The sequence below is a fragment of the Pinus tabuliformis genome, chromosome 3_2 (genome assembly GCF_031772625.1).
Source record: "Pinus tabuliformis cultivar Carrire ecotype Pingquan chromosome 3_2, CPIR1, whole genome shotgun sequence".
Lineage (NCBI taxonomy): Eukaryota > Viridiplantae > Streptophyta > Pinopsida > Pinales > Pinaceae > Pinus > Pinus tabuliformis.
Window position 1 is genome coordinate 237,801,838 of NC_142302.1, and position 22,778 is coordinate 237,824,615.

Consider the following 22,778-nt stretch of genomic DNA (forward strand, 5'->3'; position numbering starts at 1 on the left):
AAGGGACAAAAAATAAACACTTCTTCAGATTGAGCGTGATTTGTTATTGCCTACATGTATCTAACATTAAGCATAGACTTGCCACATGGCACTTGACCAATCCAAACACTGCCCAATCGTCAAAGTATACCTGTAGAAACATATGAATGAAGTCTATGAATGCCGAAATGACTACGCGTGAAAATATTTTTGGTGCATTCTTCAGCCCAAAAGGCATCATGATGTAATGAAAACATCCCCATTCAGTCACGAAGGTTGTGTTGCTTCTATCCTCACGCACAATTTTGATCTGATGGTACCCAGATAACCCATCAATGAACGAGTATGCTTCTTGGCCACCTACATTATCCATGACCTCGTCAGTGAGCAGGGTCGAGAAAGGATCATGCACACAAGCATCATTCAATTCTGGAGATCTACGCATATCCTTATTTCTTCTTTTTGTTTCTTTTCCTGAACCACTATTGGGCTTACCCAATCAGATTCTTCCACTTGTTCAATAATTCTAGCCGCGAGCATCTTATCTAACTCAGTGTGGGCCCTTTCCTTATACTTCGGATTAAGGCAGTAAGGTCTTTGTTTCACAGGTTTTGCATCCCGTTTCAGGGTGACCTTCATGAAACCTAGGTCTCCTATTATTCCCTTCAGATCGGAAAACTTTGAGGAGAACAAATCCTGATATTGGCAGAGGAGCTCAGCGACCTAGTCTACTATCGCATCGTCCCAATAATCCCCAATCTTTTTAAATTTCGGCTCCACCTCTATGCCAATGTTGACCTACCTAGTTTTTAGTGGTGTGGTTATGTCTGGATCCTTTATCTACAGACCTTCAACCTCGCGGTGACCCTCGATTTCTGAAATATTAATATTTCTAGGATCCTCATCTTCTTCTTTAGTGGTCATGTTATAGCATTCCAGTGTGTGGCTTAGTTGGGTAGTCCAATTAGGTTGAATCAGGTCCAAAGGATTCTACAGTATCCTAAAGGTTGCTGCTTTAACCTCTTGTAGCATCGGGTCAATACAGTCAAACCCATCCTCAAAGTTGAACATCATTATAAACCCCTGGCGCAAGATGTCCCATTCTTCAGTGCCATGGCAGAGCTCTATTTCCAAGTACAAATTCATTGGTATGGCATCCAGGGCATGAAAAAACAAATGCACCCATTTAGGCTAGGGCTCCGCTCCATAAGCCTTAGTCCATTTGGCCAGGTGATCACGCAGATCATCCCTTCCATCATACTTGTCTATCATCCATACTTTCAACTATCTAAAACATATTCTCATCATCATCTTATAGTCGTGCCAATCACCGAAATTATCCTTGTGTGTACCCCACCATCTTGCAGGCGTAGCGCGCAGTGCCCAATCCAAGGGCTGGAAGCGATGCTTCTCTGGAACTTCTCTCTCAAATGCATCCAAAAAGCGTTCAAAATCAGTTAGCCCATCATAGTGAGGTAGATTCCTTGCTTTTGATGATACACAATGTAGTGACTTGGTCATCATATTACAATGCAGCGTAGAAACTTCATGCAATCAGTTCTTCCAGTGCTCTAATTCTTCATATGAATCTGATGTGCTGGAGCTCTCGCAGTCCCATGCAATACATCCATCTACTGTCGGATTTACCCAATCCTTGTCTCGCGCCGTTATCTTATAAATCTGGTCCAAATCATTATCACTTTCATAATCATGGACTGGTTCTATATAGCGCGGTCCTTCTGTAGGATCCAGTGGCACCACTATGTGGAGTGATTTCTTTTCAAATATCATCTTTTGCTTCTTTAGGTTGATTACCCCATTCATGTTAGTGGCCCAATCGATTACAAGGAGTGCAGGGTAGGGATTGCTATCATCCATAATCTCTATTACCTCAAAATCCACCAATGCGCTCGCACCTTCAATGTCAATTGTTACCACCTGTAGCCTCCCCATCAAGATAATTTTATGTTGATTCACCATCTTTAACTAGATTAGAGACAACTGGAGCGCATGTCTCCCCATTCTTTCCCATGTTTGTTTTAGAAAAACATTCGCGTCGGACCCCAAATCCAAGATAACTTGGTCCATTTGGTATTCCCCCATCTGTGCAGTGAGTCTCATCTCATGCTCAGTCCTTGCCTTATGCTTGCCAAGATTTCTGACTATGCATGGTTCGCCAGTAGTGCCATCCTTGCCAGTTCACGGATACATCAATTCCTATAAGCCTTTCACAACCTTACTATCACAGAGCAGTTTCATGCAGGTCTCTAAGAACGTGGTGATCTTGGATGGGTCCATTTCTTCAACTGGTTTCTCTTGACTTCCTGAGGTACAGGCCTTAGTGAATCTTTTATTTTCTTCAGTGAATGTTTCTTTTGCGTGCTCAAAATCAAACCCAGTCTCCTTTTTTGGTGCCTTACGGACCCATTCACCTGCTGCAGGTTGCTTCCCTTTATCCTCCCCAATCATCGTTCTGCTTTGCAACATAATGTTTACCTTAGGATCTTCCTCATGAGGCTCAGCCTTCATCATCTAGAGTTTTTGCGTTGGTTATGCCCCCTTTTCACGAATCTTAGCCAACAACATAGGGAAATCCTCAGTTGCATGGTCAAGCTGAGTAGAGTAGCAGCATGATAGTCGCATCAGATTCAGATAGTCTCTCATGTAGTGTCTTGGACCTCCACAATTGTAAAAAAATAGTTGTCCTCAGCCTCTACCAAGCCTCCCTCCACCTCGACCTCGGTTGCGCCCCTGATACTCACCTCGCGTTCCCCTAACGCCTTGGTCTGGAGGCCACATTTCTACCTGCACCCTGTATGCAGGTGTCCTGTCTATCATTAATTCGTAACTATGACAATTGCGCTCATCATGACTTACTAATTAACAAAAATTGCAGAAGAGTTGTTGTGTTATCTGTACGAATTTCGGCAGCAAATTGCAATTGTCGGTCGCATGTTTCCCAACCACCTGGCATATATCACACCATAGCACAGGCCCTACACTTGGCCCTGCCATAGCCTTTGGCTGTAGAGGCATTGGTCCCCCTGCTGTAACATAGTTCGCAAAGACTAGACAATCATCCTTGTCATACCCCTAACCTTTGCATTTTAGGCACCAAACTTCTTCATTTGCCTTTGGACGAGTTGTTCTATCCTTCTTCAGACTTTGCATTTCGAGGCAAAGGTTCTGCAACTGTGCGTGAATTTGTTGAACCCCCAGATTAGCATCCTGCATTGGCGTCTCATGCAGTCTCATCACAATTTCCATAGATTTTACCTAGGTCCCAATCTTCTGTTGTGATAGTGCAACCCGTAGGTGGGGCAGGAGCGAGGCCACGAACCATTCACAGTGCTACCCATCAGTTAGGTTCATGTTGGCTTCACAGATCGTACACTTCAATCTTTGATCCAAATCCCAGGGCATCTCCCCAGGCTTCATCATGATCTCCTTGAATCCCACAATTGATTGCGCTTGAGACTTAGGTCTACTGAATTCTGTATTCAGCGCAGCCTGGATATCTGCCAACGTGGATGTCAGGTTGTCAGTACTATACTTAATGGACCACATTAGTGCATGGTCTTGCAAAGAACTAACTAGCGTGGATTTCTTCATTTGGTCATCTATGATACCCTGAGCTTCCCATACAGCCTTCACGATGAACCAAAACTCATCTGGATCTTCATTTTCTATGCCCTTGAATACATGTAGCTTTACGGAGTTCACCATGTTGAACAATGGTGGAGGTGGGGGTGGTGTGGAAGATGGGGTGAGTGGTGGAGGTGGTGTGGATGGATGGGACAAGGATTTAGGTGGTGTAGGTATTTGCAAGATCCCTTGTCTTATTAGCCAAACAACGCTCAGTGGAGAAGGCTATATTTCTCCTTCTTCGTCACTCAAAGGAAGCTCGATCAACGAGCTATACTCAAGACCTTTTCTTCCTCTATCCCTAAAATACCTTCCACTTCGCGTAGCTCCAAACAAGGTAACTGCATGGCCCTCTTTTCACACAAGAGCATCTTAATCCAAGTAGTTGTGACTTCAAATACTTACCTCGCGGTCCTTTAAAGAAGCAATGCTCTGCTTCACTGTAACTGACAGAAGCATCGACGCGAATTATGTCACAAATCCTCCTATGATGCAGTCGAGCCAATGGTCGACAACGCGCACGATCTTATCTTTAGAGGCTTCCAATCTCTACACTAATTTCGATGTCCAAACAATCAGATTGTCAAGCCTCCACCTTCCTTGGTCGTATGCCAACTTCGTGATCCACTCGTATAACTCAATCGGGAAGGAGAAGAAGAAGATTTCATGTATTTCTATGTATAGATATCTATCCAACCACTGTTCTTTTTTCAATTGTGGATTCTTGTTCTCTTGCGCCACAAATTCGTGGATCTTTCTATCCAGCCAGCCTTCGATCCCTATCTTAGTTGGATTCCAATGATATGACATCACACATCTCATTATGCAAATCTCTGTCCTGACAACGAAACCATTTATTGGCTTGATGGGCCCTAACCCAGGTTCAAAATTAGGCAACCAAGCAAATCCCTACACTATTGGCCCTTTTGGCATCAATCTGCAGAGCGCGGACTGAAGTCTCACCCAAAGCAGTATGCGGTGATGCAGGAACCAAGTTTCTGCACTCTAAGATGGTTGTGATGTCGGTTTTTAGACCTTCACTCTACCTTCATGCAGATCTATAAGCCCTCTAGGGCTTATCAATTTACTTCTCTTATTCATCCTTAGAACCTCCGCGAAAGTCTCTAATCATCCTTTGCGGACCTTAAATAAATAGATGAAGTGCTTACGTGCTTCTATAATTAGTCTTGCTTTTGTGTCTACCCAGATTAGCTTAATTATTGGTTAACTTTAACATGCATTATAGTTATCTTCACAAAAACATATATGCTTACTTGCGTTCATATGACAAAGTGAAATACATAGATCTGCGCATCAATATAGCATTAATCCGTAACCTCAATATTCAGCGTAACATAATTGCAATATTCATAACATAAGTAAAATAACGCACACACAGATTGAAAGTACGCAGTAATTTACGAATACTTCTCTTTATTGATGATTCAGATTCCCAATATAGACTCTATCTGCCATGCGCACACAGCTACAGTGGTCCGCGCACTCAGCTGTGGACTTCTACCCTAGGCCTTTGTGCACTCAGCTGCAGAGCCTCTTCCTACGCTAAGACTCTCGCTCTTAGCTCTTTACAGACTCATCTAGTGCTTCTACTTCACTTACTTTCTCTTCTACCACTGACTTAGACTCCCCTTAAGACCTCTTCTTTATACAATCCCATGGTCTGCGGACCAAGGGAAATTCTCCAAAACTTACACAACCTATCTAGACTAAGGACAGAAAACCCTTTTTGACTTTAGATATCTTCATGCTCTACGACCACAAAATGCGGAGACTTTACATTTATTTATACAAACTTTGGTCTTCTGCCCCAAAACTTGGGTGTTTAACCCCAAAATTGACCCCCAGGGAACCCGTTCGCAACAATGCCTTCATTATTTATTGTTTTTTACTTTCCTTGATTTTCAACTTCTAGGGCCAACATTTTTGGAAATTTAGAGTGCTTATTGTCACTTTTACTCATGAGATAAAGTTTAGTTGTTTCACTATCATCATCACTATCATTATTGCATTGACAAGGAAATGGACCATAGTCAGAACAAAATACCATACCTCTTGATTCTTTATTACCGTCTTCTCCATTCTTCATCAATAGAAAGTGGCGTGCTCCCAAACATGAATATTTGATGACATATGTTACTACATCTGATATATCACTATCACATTTTTCTAAATCCCTCCATTGAACTATCTTTTTCTTCCCCATCTTCTTAATGGATCTCCTTCACGTGATCATGCCTCTTCTAAAGGACATTCTCTGATACCAATTGTTGGGAAAAATATTGAGATACGGGGGAGGGTGGAGGTGAATCAATATTTTATAACTCACTAAAACCTTTGAATTTCTTATTCATATTTTTGTACACGAATTTAATTCAGTGAACCAACATATGTATGTGACTGTGATCAGGATAAGTAGTATATATCTAGTTAACTAACTTTTCAACTAATTCATCATTTGTTTAACTTGAAATAATGCATCAATAATTATTTAGACAGTAATAATAACCATGTGCTGTAAGAATAGAATAAACCATCACACATAAGCGATACATCAACAAACATGAACACCAATATTTTTAGGTGGAAACTCAATGTGGGAAAAACCACTGCTATTGTCATCTCTGTCTTTATATTTTATTATAAAGAAAAAAAATCTTACAATCTTGTACTGGTGCAGACTCATACCAACATGCAGGCACCCACCTGCAGATGGTTACAACCTTGTCTTGTTCTCTAGCACCCATTGGAAGAGAGCTCCAACCTCGTGATATCGTTTATCAATGCCCACCAGAAGGGAGATCCTACCCCCTGATCTGATTTACCAACTACCACTGGAAAGAATCTTGGAATCTATTACTAAAGGCTCCTTCCCTCAGCACCACCATGGACCAAGTTTCATAACTTTTCACACTGGACCCACATGATACAAAACATCACAACTTGTAGGCCACTTTTCATCAAATTTTCAGACTAGACCCACTACCATCATTTAATCCCAATACGAAATATCAAAACTGAAATTGATCACGACAACAATTCACTCAATCATTGAACCAACTGAATCAACCAATCACTGAACCAACTCAGACCCAAATTAATCAACTTATTCTCAAACAACTATATATATAGGTTATTATATATATATATATATATATATATATATATATATATATATATATATATATATATATATATATATATATATATACCTAACATAAATAAATTAATTATAAACATATAAAATAATTATTTGATTGATTATTAAACAATAGTTTTAGTCCCCCTTACTTGACTTTATTGTACTTGTTATGACTAAACTTGACTAAAATAATTATAATCATATCAAATAAGTGTTTGATTGATTATTAAACATTAGTTTTAATCCCATTCATCCCATTATTAGAATTATATATATATATATATATATATATATATATATATATATATATATATATATATATATATATATATATATATATATATATATATATATATATATCTATCTATATATATATATATATATATATATATATATATATATATATATATATATATATATATTGTAATTGAATTTTCTAATAAAATAAAAATAGCTACATAATTTCATTTCATTTTTATTTAAGAAAATACTCCACATTTAGTTACTTATATAGTTATATAAATAAAGTTTATTAGTCAACTATATAACTAACTTAGTTATCTAATTAATAATCATTTAGTTTATATAGGTTTAAATAATATAGAGTATATTAAGTGATTAGGTTTATAGAAATTAATAGTTCTAACAACTAACTAATTAATTAATTATTTAATTAGACAATTAATTTCTCTTGTCCCTTTCTCTTGGTCAAGTCAATTATAGTTGTTGCCTAGTCCATGTCCTTGGTCAATAGTAGTTGTTTTTTCTAGCCATTGATTGATCTTCTCTCTCTATTTAACTTATAGCCATGATTTGGTTCTTCATCTTGTCCTGACAATGAACCACACTTGCTGGTTCGAAACATGTCGACAAATGATTTTTGATGTGATTTTCGTCGAAGGCTCACCTCAAAAATATTTATATGGATCACAGAAGCCTAAATTCAATAATCACATCCCTGCACGGAAGGGCCATTGTGACAAAGGTTCATCATTTTGAGCAGGCACACTTGCAGGTTTCGAAGATGAAATCAGATCTGGCTTTCCTTAAGAGATGCAGAGATTCCTCCATCATTCTGAAGTTCACCCAGATTAATCATCACCTCAATACTCCTAGGATACAGAGTGTATTTCTGAGGGCCATCTTAGCATTATTGAGGTCTGAGATTCGTAGGATTAGAAGAGTTATGGATCAAATTTCAAGGCATCTTCTCTCCTTACATCTGGAACTTTCTGGCATTATTTCTGCCTCACTTTGGTCTAGAGTTGATGCCTATTTGGCTCTAAAATCATAGCAGATGGAAGATATTTGGAGGCAGAAGCAGTGTTCGAAGTTTCTTAAGTTAATTGAAAGGTCTTCATCGTTAGGCAAGTCGTCACAGAGCCAGGTTTCTGTTAATCAATTATCTACTCTTTGGTCTTGGGTAAATGTCCATCCTCTTAGTGACTTCTCCTTAAAGGATATAGATATTTTGTCAGGTTCTGGTGAAGAAGACGGTGTCTCGGAGTTCTTACTTCATCTCCCTCACCCTTTGCTTTCTATTCCTCCAATTCCCTATGTGGACCTTATTCCGTAGTCCAGCCAATCGAATGCCCCAGATCTGGTCCCTCCTGTTCTTCCCTCCATTTGAAACTGCGCTTCGGTGGATTGTTCCTCGGACCAGTTGATGGTATTTTCCTCTCGATTTGTTTCCCATCCCCACGAAGTCAAACCCTCTAATTTCGATAGCTATGGCGCCCCTCTCCAACCAGCCTCAGCCGTTATCACTTCATTGTCCTCCTTTCTAGGTCCCCTCTACCCAATTCCGTTCAATGCTGACTGGTCTCCCTCACCCAAATCCGTCCTTGATCCTCATGACACGTCCTACCCTCCATCCCCCTGGGATTCCTATTATATCTGTTAGTCTAGCCACCTTTCTAGTAAGCCCTCATTGTTGAGCCCTAATATTCATTGCAGTAAAATTAAATTAGGCTCCAATGATATTTATGATATTAGAAATTTCGATTTTATGGACAATAATAAAATGGCTGGTTATAAGTTTAATAACAGTATTACAGAAGATTATGATGATGATGATGCTAATAATAATAATAATAATAATAATATGGTGTGTTTGGATGAATTGAAAATCATAGATGAAAACAATATTGATTTCAAATGCATTAGTTATGCTAAACATATTACTGATAAATCTTTTTATGATTTTGATATTGATAGCAATAGAGAATGGAATAATAATAATAATAATAATAATTTGTTGAATTTGGATAATATAAAATTAGGTAATAAGAATAATATCGACCTAAAATACATGAATAATATTTTGAATAATAGTAAATATAGTTTTGATAAGGATTTTAATGATTTTATTATTCATAATAATAAAAAGTTAATAATAATAATAATAAGGTAATCAATCTTTCTAAATTTTCCTTTCCCCCTTCTATCTATAGTCTTCTCGAAAAAGGATTAAATTCTTCTCTCGCTCCTAGAAAAATCCCTGTAGAAGCTATTATGTGTGACGTAGAGTTTGGGATTAGGGGCCTCCCTCATAATATCAAGGACACTATAAGGATATATTTTTTTATTATCCTTAGGAAGGCAAAGCCCCCTAGAAGCAATATTAGCAAGGATGAATTTGATGCCCTCAAATCCTTGAACCAAAACAAGGACATCATGGTTCTTAAAGCCGATAAAGGTGGGGATGTCGTTATCCCTGATAAGGAGGAGTATCGTAATAATATGCTATATCATCTTTGTAATAGTGGCAACTATAAAAGGCTTAGCAAGAATCCACTGAAAAGGATCTCCAGAACAGTCACTCTAGCTATTAAGTCTAGTAACGCTGTGGGGTCATTTTGCCATAAGCTTATTGAGAGTATCCCCAATACGCCTAGGATCTATGGGCTTCCAAATATCCATAAATATGGGACCCCCCTTAGACCCATTGTCAACGCCATAGGAGGGCCAACCTTCTTCCTAGCAAAATACCTTGCCTCAAAGCTTAAACCCCTAGTTGGCCTTACAGAGTCATTCATTAAAGACTCTTCTTCATTTGTCACTGAGTTAAAGGGCATAAAGTTTTACCCTGGGGACGTTCTTGTGAGCTTTGATGTGGTCTCCCTTCACACTTGCATCCCTATTAAGGAAGTTATTGATGTCATTAACCGCCTCACCAACCCTGATACTACTCGATGGTTGAGATTTGTCTGACTTCCACTTTTTTTTGTTTTGAAGGGGAATTCTATGAGAAAACTTGTAGAGTTCCATGGGCTCGCTCCTTTCCCCAATCATCACTAATATTTTTATGGAAGACTTTAGATCCAAGGCCCTAGCTTAAGCCCGTCTCTGGCCCAAGCTTTGGAAGAGATTTGTGGATGACACTGGTGTCCTCCGGTCTCATGGGAAAGAAGAGCTAGATCTATTTTTCCAACATCTCAACAATCAATCCTCCTCCATAAAGTATAATATGGAGCAATAAATTAATGGGTGCCTTCCTTTCCTTGATGTCCTCATTTCGGGGAATGATGATGGCTCTTTCTCCCACGAAGTGTTCCAGAAGAAAACTCATAATGAGAAGTATCTTCATTCCAACTCTGATCACTTCCCTACTCAAAAGTTGGGTGTTCTCAACACGGTAGCTACTCGTGCACTGAGAATCTATGATATAAAGAACCTTGATAAAGAGAAAGTCCACCTCCTTAATGTTTTTGTTAAGAATGGTTATAGTAGACACCAAGGATTGAAATAATTCCTTAAGGCTAGTAGAGGTCCTAAGATTAAAAAAGACCCTAAGGATCAAATCTCAGTTGTTCATCTCCCTTTCATACAAGGGACCACTGACAAGATTGTGAGGATCCTTAGGAAGCACAATGTTCCCTCAACCTTTAGACCCCTTGACAACATTCGTAGCTCCCTTAGATTGGTAAAAGACCCTATTGACCCCAAGGACATGAAAGGTGTCTATGTTATTCCATGTTCATGTGGGACCCCCTATGTTGGGGAAACTGGGCACTCTATTAATCAGAGGATTCATGAGCACTCAGCCGAAATCAAACATGGAAGGACCCGGTCTTCAGCCCTGGCAGAACATGCAGAGAAGATTAAGCACCATATATGTATTGAGGAGGCCTGGGTAATTTCCAAAATTGCGCATTCTCATCACCAGAAGTTTAGGGAGGCCATAGAAATTGAAAGGAGACCGAGTAATCTCAATAGGGATGACGGATGGAAGATCAGTAATTGTTGGATCCCTGCCCTTTCCTCCTAGCTTTCCCCCTTGTTTCTCTCTTTGTTTTTGTGTTTTCTTCTTTGATTTTTTCCTCCTCATAGTGGTGGTTGTTTCCCCTTTACTTATATATATATATATATATATATATATATATATATATATATATATATATATATATATATATATATATATATATATTGATATTTTATAACCTAACATAACTAAATTAATTACGCCGTAAGGCGTTCCCTCTGAGAAAGACCTCCCTAAAATGTGACGTGTGTGATCCTGAGCCATTGATTATGTGTGTTAGATGATTGGATTGTTTTCTGCCGTTCGTTTAATCTATTTTTTCCATAGAAAAATAGTTTTTTTCCATGGTAATGGGCCATGAAAAGCCAGGACTGGCCTGCTGGCGATGAGACTCTTCTGCTGGCGATGAGACTCTTCGCAGAGACTGCCTGCTGGTGATGAGACTCTTTGCAGAGACTGCCTACTGGCGATGAGACTCTCCATGTCTTTCTTCCCTGCATACGTAGCAACCTTGTGCTGTTACATCAATAGCAACCCTGGCCCACCGTTTTCCAGGCTCGTCTAGATCATCCACGGTATCACGGTATCACGCACTGCAACGTTCGATTATCATTCGGAGCCTCTCTCTGCCCCAAAAGAAACTCCGAGATGGCGTCCCTTTCTTCCCAATCGAATGCCACCGTTTTCCCCCCAGTTACAGTAAAGCATACGAAGCTTTTCATCAATGGAGAGTTTGTAGATTCAGTTTCAGGTATTTAATTTCTTGATCCATTGCACAGTATTTTAAAGTCAAATCAAGATTTGTGTTTAGATCTTTAGGGCTGATTTATTTGTATCATTGTAGGGAAAAAGTTCGAGACTTTGGATCCTCGAACAGGGAAAGTGATAGCGAGCGTATCAGAGGCCAGGCAAGAAGATGTGGATTTGGCTGTAAAAGCCGCTCGCACAGCATTTGATCATGGGCCATGGCCTCGCATGTCTGGCTATGTAATAATTGTTATTAAGACCCTTCATCTTTTGCTGCATTATGTTTTTTTCTCTTTTCCCTTTCTTTATCAATATTGTTCATCTTCTGCTATATTTATATTATGTTGTTTTCTGGTTTCTTTTCTGAGTTTTTTCTCTTTCTTCTTTTAACAGATTAGCTTGCTGCCGGTTCAGGAAAGAGGGTGCATTCTTCACAAGTTCGCGGATCCACTCTATGGCCTCATCCACTCTACCGGCCATCACAAGACCTGATATGAGGGTGTTGTAGTTTACTGTATTCATCTTGCATCCTCTAGCATGCATCTCATCAAGAAGCTTGAAAGCATCATCCATCCTTCCAGCCTTTCCAAGAGCATCAAAGAAGGCGTTGTAAGTGTAAACATTTGGATTACAACCTGACTTCTTCATCTGTTTGAAAAGATCCCAGGCAATACGCATATGGTCAGCTTTACATAACCAATCAATAAGAGTATTGTAAGCAATAGTGTCAAGAGCAACGCCTCGATCTTTTGATTCTTCAAATACTCTGTGAGCGTCAAACACTCTTCCTGCTTTGCATAGGGATTTGATGAGAGAGCGTACCACATATATGTATTGACTACCACCCTTAGCCAACATTTCTTCATAGGTCAAGATTGCCTCATCCAACCTGCCCACTCTGCCCAGGCCATCAATTAGGGATGCACAAGCAACATCATCGGGAAGCAGTCCCATCACATCATAGAACTCCTTGAACACTCTCAAAGCATAATCCATTTGCCTAGCTTTTGCAAGCCCTGGCAAAACAGTACCCATAGTTACAAGGTTTGGAGAAAATTTGTTTTCCATATCTTCAAAGAGCTGGCAAGCTTCATCAATTCTATTTGTTTTTATGAAACCATCAATTAATATGTTGTAAGTTATCTCATCAGGGTAACACCCATTTTCTGTCACCTCTTGCATTATCTTGAAAGCTATATCTACCTCTTTATTCTTACAGATACCATTCAACATTGAATTGTGTGTAATAACATTTGGTGGGCATCCCTTTTCCCTCATTCGTTGAAATAACTCTATTGCTTCCTTAACCTTGCCATCTTTGCCAAGCCCATCTACCAGAATATTATATGTTATAACAGTGGAGGGAAGATTCATCTGCTGCATTTTGTGAAACATCTCCCATGCCTCGTCTGTTCTGTCTTCCTTGTAAAGAATATCAATCAAAGTATTGTTAGTGACAGTGTCTGGTTCACACCCACTTTCTATCATCTTCAAGGTCATCCCAATAGCTTCATCCACTTTTCCTGCCTTGGCATAGCAGCATATCATGATATTATACGTGATTACATCAGGGGACAGACCTGTCCGTTTCATTTCTTCAAAAAGTTCATTCACTTCTTTAATCCTTCCTACCCTCCCGAGGCTATCTATACAAACATTGAAGGAAACAACATTTGGAGAAATTCCTTTTTTCTTCATCTGCAGAAACACGTCATATGCTTCATCAGCCTCACCATTATTTCCATGATAATCGATGAATAAGTTGTAGGTTAAATATGTTGGATCACACCCTCTATTGTGCATAACCTGAAAAAACTTCTGTGCATCCTCCAACCTATTATTCTTAAGAAGACCTCCAATCAACGAATTGTAAGTATACAGATTGGGAGAACTCCCTCTCTCCACCATTTCATCCAACACTGCAAGTGCCTCATCAATTTTTCCACCTGTGCATAGGGCGTTGATAATAGTAGTAAAGGTAACTACAGTTGGAGCACATCCATCAGCTATCATCTCCTTCCAAAGCTCCCATGCAGCATCGACAAGGCCACAATCCCCATATTTATCTATCAAAGTATTGTATGTGATAGAATCAGGATTACATTTGTTGCTTCTCATCTCTTTCAGTAATGTTGTCGCCTCATCCAATCTACCTGCATTACAGAGAGCATCCATTAATGTGGTGAACAACACAACATCCGGTTTGCAGCCCTCCTCCTTCATTTGTCTCCACAGGCCCCATGCTTCATCGACCTTGCCAGCTCTCCCGTGTATCTTTATGCAGAGTGTGAAGGTGTACACATTGGGTCTCAAGCCAAATTTTCGCATTTCAGCTAGAAGTCCCATCACTAGTCCTGTATCTCCCATTTCTCCACAGGCACCCATTAGTACAGAATAACATTTTAGGCTTGGCAACAATCCTTCCGAAATCATCTTCCTGTACACCACCATGGCTTCTTTCTGAAACCCTGATTTGATTAGTAATCCTATAAGACCATTGTAAGCAAAGTCACTAAGCATAAGCCCAGATTTCTTCATCTTTTCTAGGGCTGAAGGAATTTGCTCCAAACCACCTGTTATTCCGAGGTTGCGGAGAATTATTAAATAGGTCTGGGAATTAAATCCAAAAACACCTTTAATAAATGAGATTTTATTAAACTACACAACCCTTACATAAATAATCAAACTTTTTACAATGTTATATATTTTCTAAATATAATCTTCTTGTTTTTTAATTTACTTTTAAGTTATTACTTTTTTATTAGTTTTTATTTATTTCTAGTGATTGATATTCATGGATATTTTTATCTATCCAACATGGATTTGGATTGACCCCTCTCTAATTACATTTGAAAGTTATGGAAATCATGTTCTTAAAATAACTCTATAATTTTTATTTTATAATAAAAATAAATTGAGTTTTTTAAATATTTAAAACATAATATTAATAAATATTTTTTTTGTTTGTGTAGTATCTAGAAGTATTTTTGCACATTTAAATTAGACTAAAATAATTATGAAGAATTAAAATAAAATTTGAGTTTTGGAGCATCAAGTCGATCTAGTTCATGAAGGGGTATTTTTTGGGTTATTTCACCTTATTCCACAAGTATAAATATATGATGTGACATCTCATTTTTTTATCAACGAAAAACAAGTCTAAGATCTATTTTCGGAGGTTATCTTTTATACTTTTATCTTTCTCTCTCTTGGTCGCATGTGTGGAAAAAGAAAATTGACTTTATCAATTGTTTGACCAAGTGTTGACCACAAAATAGGTTGACTTTGACTGTAGAACAAGGTAGAGTTAACCACAAGGATGATTTTGACCAGGTTGAAGTTTGACAACACATTTGCCTTTCGATTGGTTTGACCAACATTGACTTGCTAGAGTTTTGACCAAATTTGATTGGTATTTGACTTGGATTATTGGCATAGATTTCTAGGCAAATTTTTTATTTGTAAATATTATTGAAGAATAATCGATGAATAAGCTGTAGGTTAAAGATGTTGGATCACACCCTCTATTGTGCATAACCTGAAAAAACTTATGTGCATCCTCCAACCTGTTATTCTTGAGAAGACCTCCAATCAACGAATTGTAAGCATACAGATTGGGAGAACTCCCTCTCTCCACCATTTCATCCAACACTGCAAGTGCCTCATCAATTTTTCCACCTGTGCATAGGGCGTTGATAATAGTAGTAAAGGTAACTACAGTTGGAGCACATCCATCAGCTATCATCTCCTTCCAAAGCTCCCATGCAGCATCGACAAGGCCACAATCCCCATATTTATCTATCAAAGTATTGTATGTGATAGAATCAGGATTACATTTGTTGCTTCTCATCTCTTTCAGTAATGCTGTCGCCTCATCCAATCTACCTGCATTACAGAGAGCATCCATTAATGTGGTGAACAACACAACATCCGGTTTGCAGCCCTCCTCCTTCATTTGTCTCCACAAGCCCCATGCTTCATCGACCTTGCCAGCTCTCCCGTGTATCTTTATGCAGAGTGTGAAGGTGTACACATTGGGTCTCAAGCCAAATTTTCGCATTTCAGCCAGAAGTCCCATCACCTGTCCTGTATCTCCCATTTCTCCACAGGCACCCATTAGTAAAGAATAACATTTTAGGCTTGGCAACAATCCTTCCGAAATCATCTTCCTGTACACCACCATGGCTTCTTTCCGAAACCCTGATTTGATTAGTAATCCTATAAGACCATTGTAAGCAAAGTCACTAAGCATAAGCCCAGATTTCTTCATCTTTTCCAGGGCTGAAGGAATTTGCTCCAAACCACCTTCTATTCCGAGGTTGCGGAGAATTATTAAATAGGTCTGGGAATTAAGCCTACAACGTTGCTTTTGCATCAAATCTAAAACGCGTGCCATCTCCTTCACCATGCGGGCTCTTCCGAGGATTTCTAGCATGGTATTGTAGGAATATGTGGTGTGCATAAATTGTCCTTGTCTGGCAGCCGAGAAGAAAAAACCCAATGCCTGCTTTGGATCAAAATATGATTTAAGGACTTGTATTACATGGTCGGAAGTTAACCCACTGGCAGTACCTGCCTGATGTATTGGCGGGAAAGTCGTGTTAATTTTGGGATTTGGATGCGCGTTAATTGCCAGTACAGTTTGTACGCAAGAGACCTTCATTAAACACAAATTGAAAGATAATGCCCCACTTGTTTTTCTTCCTCTTTTGGACCGAAAGTGCCCCACTGTAGCAGACCCTTCTCCTACTCTTGCTCTATATGTACAACTACAGACTAATTCCACTTCTCTTCCATTGGAAATTCCTATTAAACATGTCTCCAATACTCCTACCACGGATAACTAAATTACAGCAATTCAAAGGGGCCCAAGGGTTTACTGTCTGAAATGCAAATAGATTTTCACAGAATGATAAAAACATCAGACACAATCAGACTAACTCGTTAAAAGTATGCGTACAGGGCATGAAATTCAGAGGCAGAGGAGATTGAATTCAACACACTAACACTTTACAACAATGAACTAACAATATTCATGATGAAAATAACAATATGGAAGATTCATCTGCATAATGAAGGCAGCAGTATGGGAGATTCCAATCACTTTCCAAGGCATTTTTTAAAATGTGGACGTGACAAAAGGTTGTTGTGGAAGGTGTTGTTTGTATATGGGAAATTTCTTGATCATTGTGTATAATCCTAATGTTGATAGATATGTCTACTAAGTGGTTCCAGTTAATGGGGCATTGATTTGAGCGTTCAATATATTCTTATTCTTTATCAAAGTATTCTTTTGTTGTATTTGTGTTCTTCAATTTATGCCTTACGGCGTTTCCTTGGCAACATCTGGTGCAAATGCTAGTTATAAACATATAAAATAAGTGCTTGATTGATTATTAAACATTAGTTTTAATCCCCATTCATCCCATTATTAGAATAAAAATATATATACATATATAAATTTTGTAATTGAATTTTCTAATAAAATAAAAATAGCTACATAATTTCATTTCATTTTTATTTAAGAAAATACTCCACATTTACTTACTTATATAGTTATATAGATAAACTTTATTAGTCATCTATATAACTAACTTAGTTATCTAATTAATAATCATTTATTTTATATAAGTTTAAATAATATAGAGTATATTAAGTGATTACGTTTATAGAAATTAATAGTTCGAACAACTAACTAATTAATTAATTAGTTAATTAGACAATTAATTTCTCTTGTCCCTTTCTCTTGATCAATTCAATTATAGTTGTTTCCCAGTCCATGTCCTTCATCAATAGTAGTTGTTTTTTTCTAGCCATTGATTGATCTTCTCTCTCTATTTAACTTATAGCCATGATCTGGTTCTTCATCTTGTCCTGACTAAAGAAGTTATATCACTGTGGCCATAATACCAATACTGAACCCAAACACTGCATCAACTCATTGAACCAACTAAAACCCTTGGTCAATAAAATGTCAGAATATATATATGCTACTTTACTTTAGAAAATCCGCGTGTATACATGACTTCCTTGAAGCATACCTACGTATATATCTCAAAACATTGAACCTTGAAACTAAATCATTATCATTCTGAAACAAATAGTGAGCTACAGACTGAACCATTGAATCATTCTAAAATAATCATAGAATCATCATAGTTCTTCAATCACATACAATTAGCATCATCATCATTTTGCAATCAATCAATTCAACTTTAATCATCACTGTTAAACCAAGATCATCAAGTAATAATTCATTGACAAACAATAGAAACATAGTAACACTGATTAAACTGATTAGACATCTTATTCACCAAAACGCTTGCTTATATGCATGCTTTCCATAAAACACTTCTACGTGTATACGTTCTTTTCAGGAACCAAAAAAACGTATAGATATGTCCAAACTGTAGAATCGACCTGTGGCTTACCAGCATTAAACATGCGTATGTACACATCTTTTATATTATCAAACCTGCATACATATATGTAACTATTAACTTATAGCTTTGCTGCACATCAGGTCTTCAGACAAAATCCATATTTTGGCATACATAATCAATCATGTGTTAGACATAAATATTACAGATAAAATAAATGCATTATCAATATAATCATTTCAAATCTATTGGATCTGATCCATCATAAAATTGTCGGGTGCATACTTAGGTTCAAATCAAAAAATCCATTAATAACCCATTACATGCACACTTGCTTTATATCTAACTATTCATTAAATATTCATCACTTGCACCACCAAACAATTTGATCTTAATCTCCTTATATATCTTATGCATTATCCAATAACACAGGTCAAATCCTTAGTAATGTTGATGGTATTCTTAGACGGGATCAAATATCCATTTCCATTCTCATTACTATGGGTCAATACCATTTTAAAGACCCTAGGTATTTAAAATACCATGGTGCTGAAATTGTACACAACTTTTCTTCACCAAACATGCATGTGTACGTGAATTTGCTTCATAGAACCTGCGTATACACGACTTTGCTTCACCAAACCTATGTATGTATGCAACTTTGCTTCATAGAACCTACATATACGTGGATTTTCTTCACCATACCTACATATGTATGCAGATTCGCTTCATAGAACCTGCATATACTGATTCAAACTTTATCTTTATCATTCCTCTTTCTCTAAATTGATATTCCTTTGTCCAATATTTCTGTCACATTTGTACTAGCCTGAATACTTATCTTGCTACCATCATGTTAACATGTTTATTAAGTAGGTTTCCATCAAGGACAAGAAGTTTGTCATAATTCCAATAGGTTGTTTGAGGAATCTCTTCTTCTTCATTCATATCTTCTATCACGGTTATTCCTTTGATTGTCTTTTGTTCTTTTACTATTGTTGTTTCTTCTGGTGTTGTAACGTGACATTTTCCTCTTCTCGGGATAGTCTCAAGCATAATGACCTTTCTTGTGGAAATTATGGGATTCAATATGAGATAAATATCTATCATTCCTTCCTTTTTCATTTTGAGAAGGAGGCTTCCTTGATGGACCTCCTTTTCCCTTCTTCTTTTTGTCATGAGTGATATATGCAACGGGCTCTCTCTTTTCATGATTTTGAATCCTTCCTCTTGATATCATCCTTAATTCTTCTTGAGTAATCTTCCCAACGATTTCATCAAATGAATGGAGGGAATTGTTGTTTCTTATTATAGTAATGAAGGTCTCCCGAATAGGAGGGAGACCTCTAAGAGTCACAACTACTAGTTCCTTGTTAGGCACATTTTCTCCAACTCTTTGTAATTAATCTCTAAGGCAAGATATCCTCATAATGTAGGATTGAACATATTCTCCTTTGTTCATCTTGTTGTCCTTGATTTGGTATTTCAAGGTGATGATTTCATTCAAATTTTTTATTTCATGCATTCCGACTATCTTGTCATACATGTCTTTAGACATTCTTAAATTCCCAACATATGCAACTAAATGATCTTGTAAACCATAAGCTATAATTTGCTTTGCTTTGGACTCACCTTTCTTATACATGTTTTTAAGGGAAGCAGAAGCATTTTCTGGAGGCTCGAGCATCCTTCCTTGAATGTATCCCATCACATCATTGTTGTCATCTATGATCTCCAACCTTACTTTCCATGCAGCAAAGTTTGATGTGTCACCCAACTTTTCATGATCCTTGATGGTAGAGGAAGACATATTGACCTTGACTGGACAATATTCTTTATAATAATGAGGGCTTCAATTCTTGTCTTATTTTTGGATTTTCCTTCACCTTAGCTCTGATACTATGTTAATTTTTCATATTTTTCTATGGTGGACCAATTACTTTAGCCCTATTTACTTCTTCATTTAACAATGGATCCAATTATTAGCAATGTAACAAATCATAAATTGTATCTGAAGATATAAAGATATATGCAATGACAAAGAAGACAACTACACAACCATAATAGGCAGTTGATTGGTCCAAGACCAGGGAAAAACCCCACAAGGGGGTAAACCCTTTCAAATCTTCTTCTTTATTAGATCATCATAAAAAGTTTTCAATAAAGGGTACTGTTAGCGCTTGAAATTTCACCCCAGGCTGAGAAAGGTAAACCTCAAGGCTACATCAAACCATTCAGCCTCGTAGCTAGCCCTACGGGGCAGGAGAAGGCTCTCTCCGGTCTATCTCGGTAGATCTTCAATGGGATGAGATGACCAACTAGGTAACACTGATATTAGGCTAGTAAACTGATTAAAAAGGTGGATTTGGGGTTTTTTGGGTTTTTGGTGGCAAATTGAGGAACTGCAATTTAGGGTGTGGGGATTTGACACAGTTTCTGCAGGGGGGTCTTTGGGGCGAGGTAGGAGCCTGTATTGATGCCTTTAACTGAAATGAATGGTGAGGAATGAAATATGAGGAGCTAAAGAGAGCAAACAATCACTTTGAATTCTCTTTAGACAGAAGAAAACATTGAAATTAAACAAATTTAAAAGCAGAGCATGGCTAGCATGAATTCATACTTTAACACTTCATTTGTTTAATGTGCAGCAGTAAAGAAAGGAAATGAATCACATAACAAAGCTTACAAGAACATGAAGAACACACCATCAACACATGAGTCCACAAGAATCCCAAAGATGACTGCAAAACCCTGGTCTTCCTTAGCCAAAAATTGCAGAGATACAAGTGAATAATACAATGATAGCTTCTCCCTCAAGAGTCCAACCATGAAAATGAGCAAGAATGTACATAATATAGATGATCTAACCTCTTTCCCTGCCTCCATGGGTCGAGCTCACTATCCTAGGAGCTGTTTGAACCACTTCTAAACTAAGCACTAGAAAATAGGCAGTCAAAACAACTTGCCTCTATAAACTTGGAAACCAGTTCATACATTCAATTTTTACCCTTTACATGCAAGAATCTTCTAGAAGAGTTAAACAAGAGTAAAAATATCCAAAAATTGTCACAATTACATCCAAGAGGACCACCATCCACCTCAAAAAGTCAAACTGGAGCCAAACTGCGTTTTCTGGGCTGAACTGGTCAAATCTGGCAAAGTTTCCTCAACGGGTCGCGCACATTTCCTCAACGGGTCGCGCACTTTGGAGCTCTGTTTGGAGGCCTTCCCGGTGTCAGAATTGGGTGCAGGATAGCTCGTTGGAAAGGTCTCTGAGTCTAATTTCCAACCCAACTAAAATTTTTGGATTTGGAGGTCATTTTACTAGTCAAAAGTCAATTCTTCCAAGACTTCTTCTGCAACTCAAAAAAGGGGCAGAAAGTCAAATTTTGCCTGTATTTTGACCTTCTGGAGGCCCAAATCCCCATAAAAACTCAAGTCCATCCATAGGCATGTGTAACTTTGGATGAAAAATCTAGAAATGTTGAGTTTTCGCAAAACGGAGCTACGATGACAAAGGGTCTCATCGGGGGTGAGACCCGTTGAGAAGCCAAAACCTGTAAATTTCCAAAAAATACCAAAATTACCCAAAATTCTCAAAAAATTTTGGGATTTGTGCTGTAGCTGATGCTAGTGAGTGCCATGATCTTTGAGGGATGCCTCAGCCAAGATACGGAGTGGATTGGTCTTCTTCCTCTGCCTAAGAGCCTCGGACCACCTCCTTTGGAACACTTTCATCTTGGCTTTACATACATGCATTCTTGCCCAATAGTGATTCTTCATGTTTCTCAATAGATTTTTCTCTTGGTTGGCCTTAGCCAACAGCTTCTCCAAGTGGGCATTCTCCTGAATGAGTAGTGACTCTCGATCAGCGGGCAATGGATCACCGAGCCTCCTACGGTTCAAGACTCGGTCGCTACGGATCCTCCATAGCTCATCAAGTGCCTTCTCCTCCTCCAATTGTTTGTTTTTCTGCTCCAGGTAAGTAATAGTCCATTGAGCACCCTCAAGTCTCCTCTGTAAAACATCATTTTCAGCCCTGAGATGCTGAATGATCTCCTTCGCCTCTTGGCTAGGAGAACTGACCTCAAGATCAATCACCGGATCCTCATGAATCATGGGCTCTTTGCCCCTCTGTAGTACCTGTGCTGGTGAAGAAAGCGAGGCCCCTTCCACCTGATGTGGAGATAACACTCGCTTAGCTGAAGATGAAGGCGAGACCCCTTCCACCTGCTGTGGAGATAGTACTCGCCTAGCTGCTGCAAATAAGGCCCTTGGGCCTTTCTGATAAGTGACCAAAGGAGTGGAGCTGACATGTCGGGTGACGGGAGCATCAGGCTGCTGAGATGTTCCTCCCTCCTCATGAATGACCTCCTGATGTGGCTGAGGTGGCACTGTGAAAAACTCACGGGAGATGAACTCCTCCCATGAGATGCCCTGCTGAGTCAACTGATGTGAGACTATGAGCTGAATCAAACCATAATGGCATAGGCTCCTGTACTGCTGGGCCGGGGTCTTCTTCTGCAACATGGGCACCATCCTCTGAATGTTATGAAACAAGAAGACCGGGATGTTCATCATCCTCACTCGGGTGAAATGCATC

General features: G+C 38.5%; 1 protein-coding gene and 1 pseudogene across 2 annotated transcripts; both read left to right on the forward strand.

Annotated features, from left to right (window-relative positions):
* Positions 1-9,460: 9,460 nt before the first annotated feature.
* LOC149180578 (uncharacterized) lies at positions 9,461-9,997 on the forward strand. Its single transcript, XM_089413916.1, has one exon. It carries the CDS (start codon positions 9,461-9,463, stop codon positions 9,995-9,997), a length of 537 nt encoding a protein of 178 aa, XP_089270042.1.
* Positions 9,998-11,667: 1,670 nt separating this feature from the next.
* On the forward strand, positions 11,668-12,287 carry LOC149180579 (aldehyde dehydrogenase family 2 member C4 pseudogene; annotated as a pseudogene). Its single transcript, XR_016256698.1, has 3 exons — positions 11,668-11,799; positions 11,893-12,035; positions 12,189-12,287. The product of XR_016256698.1 is annotated as an aldehyde dehydrogenase family 2 member C4 pseudogene (transcript).
* The last annotated feature ends 10,491 nt before the right edge of the window (positions 12,288-22,778 follow it).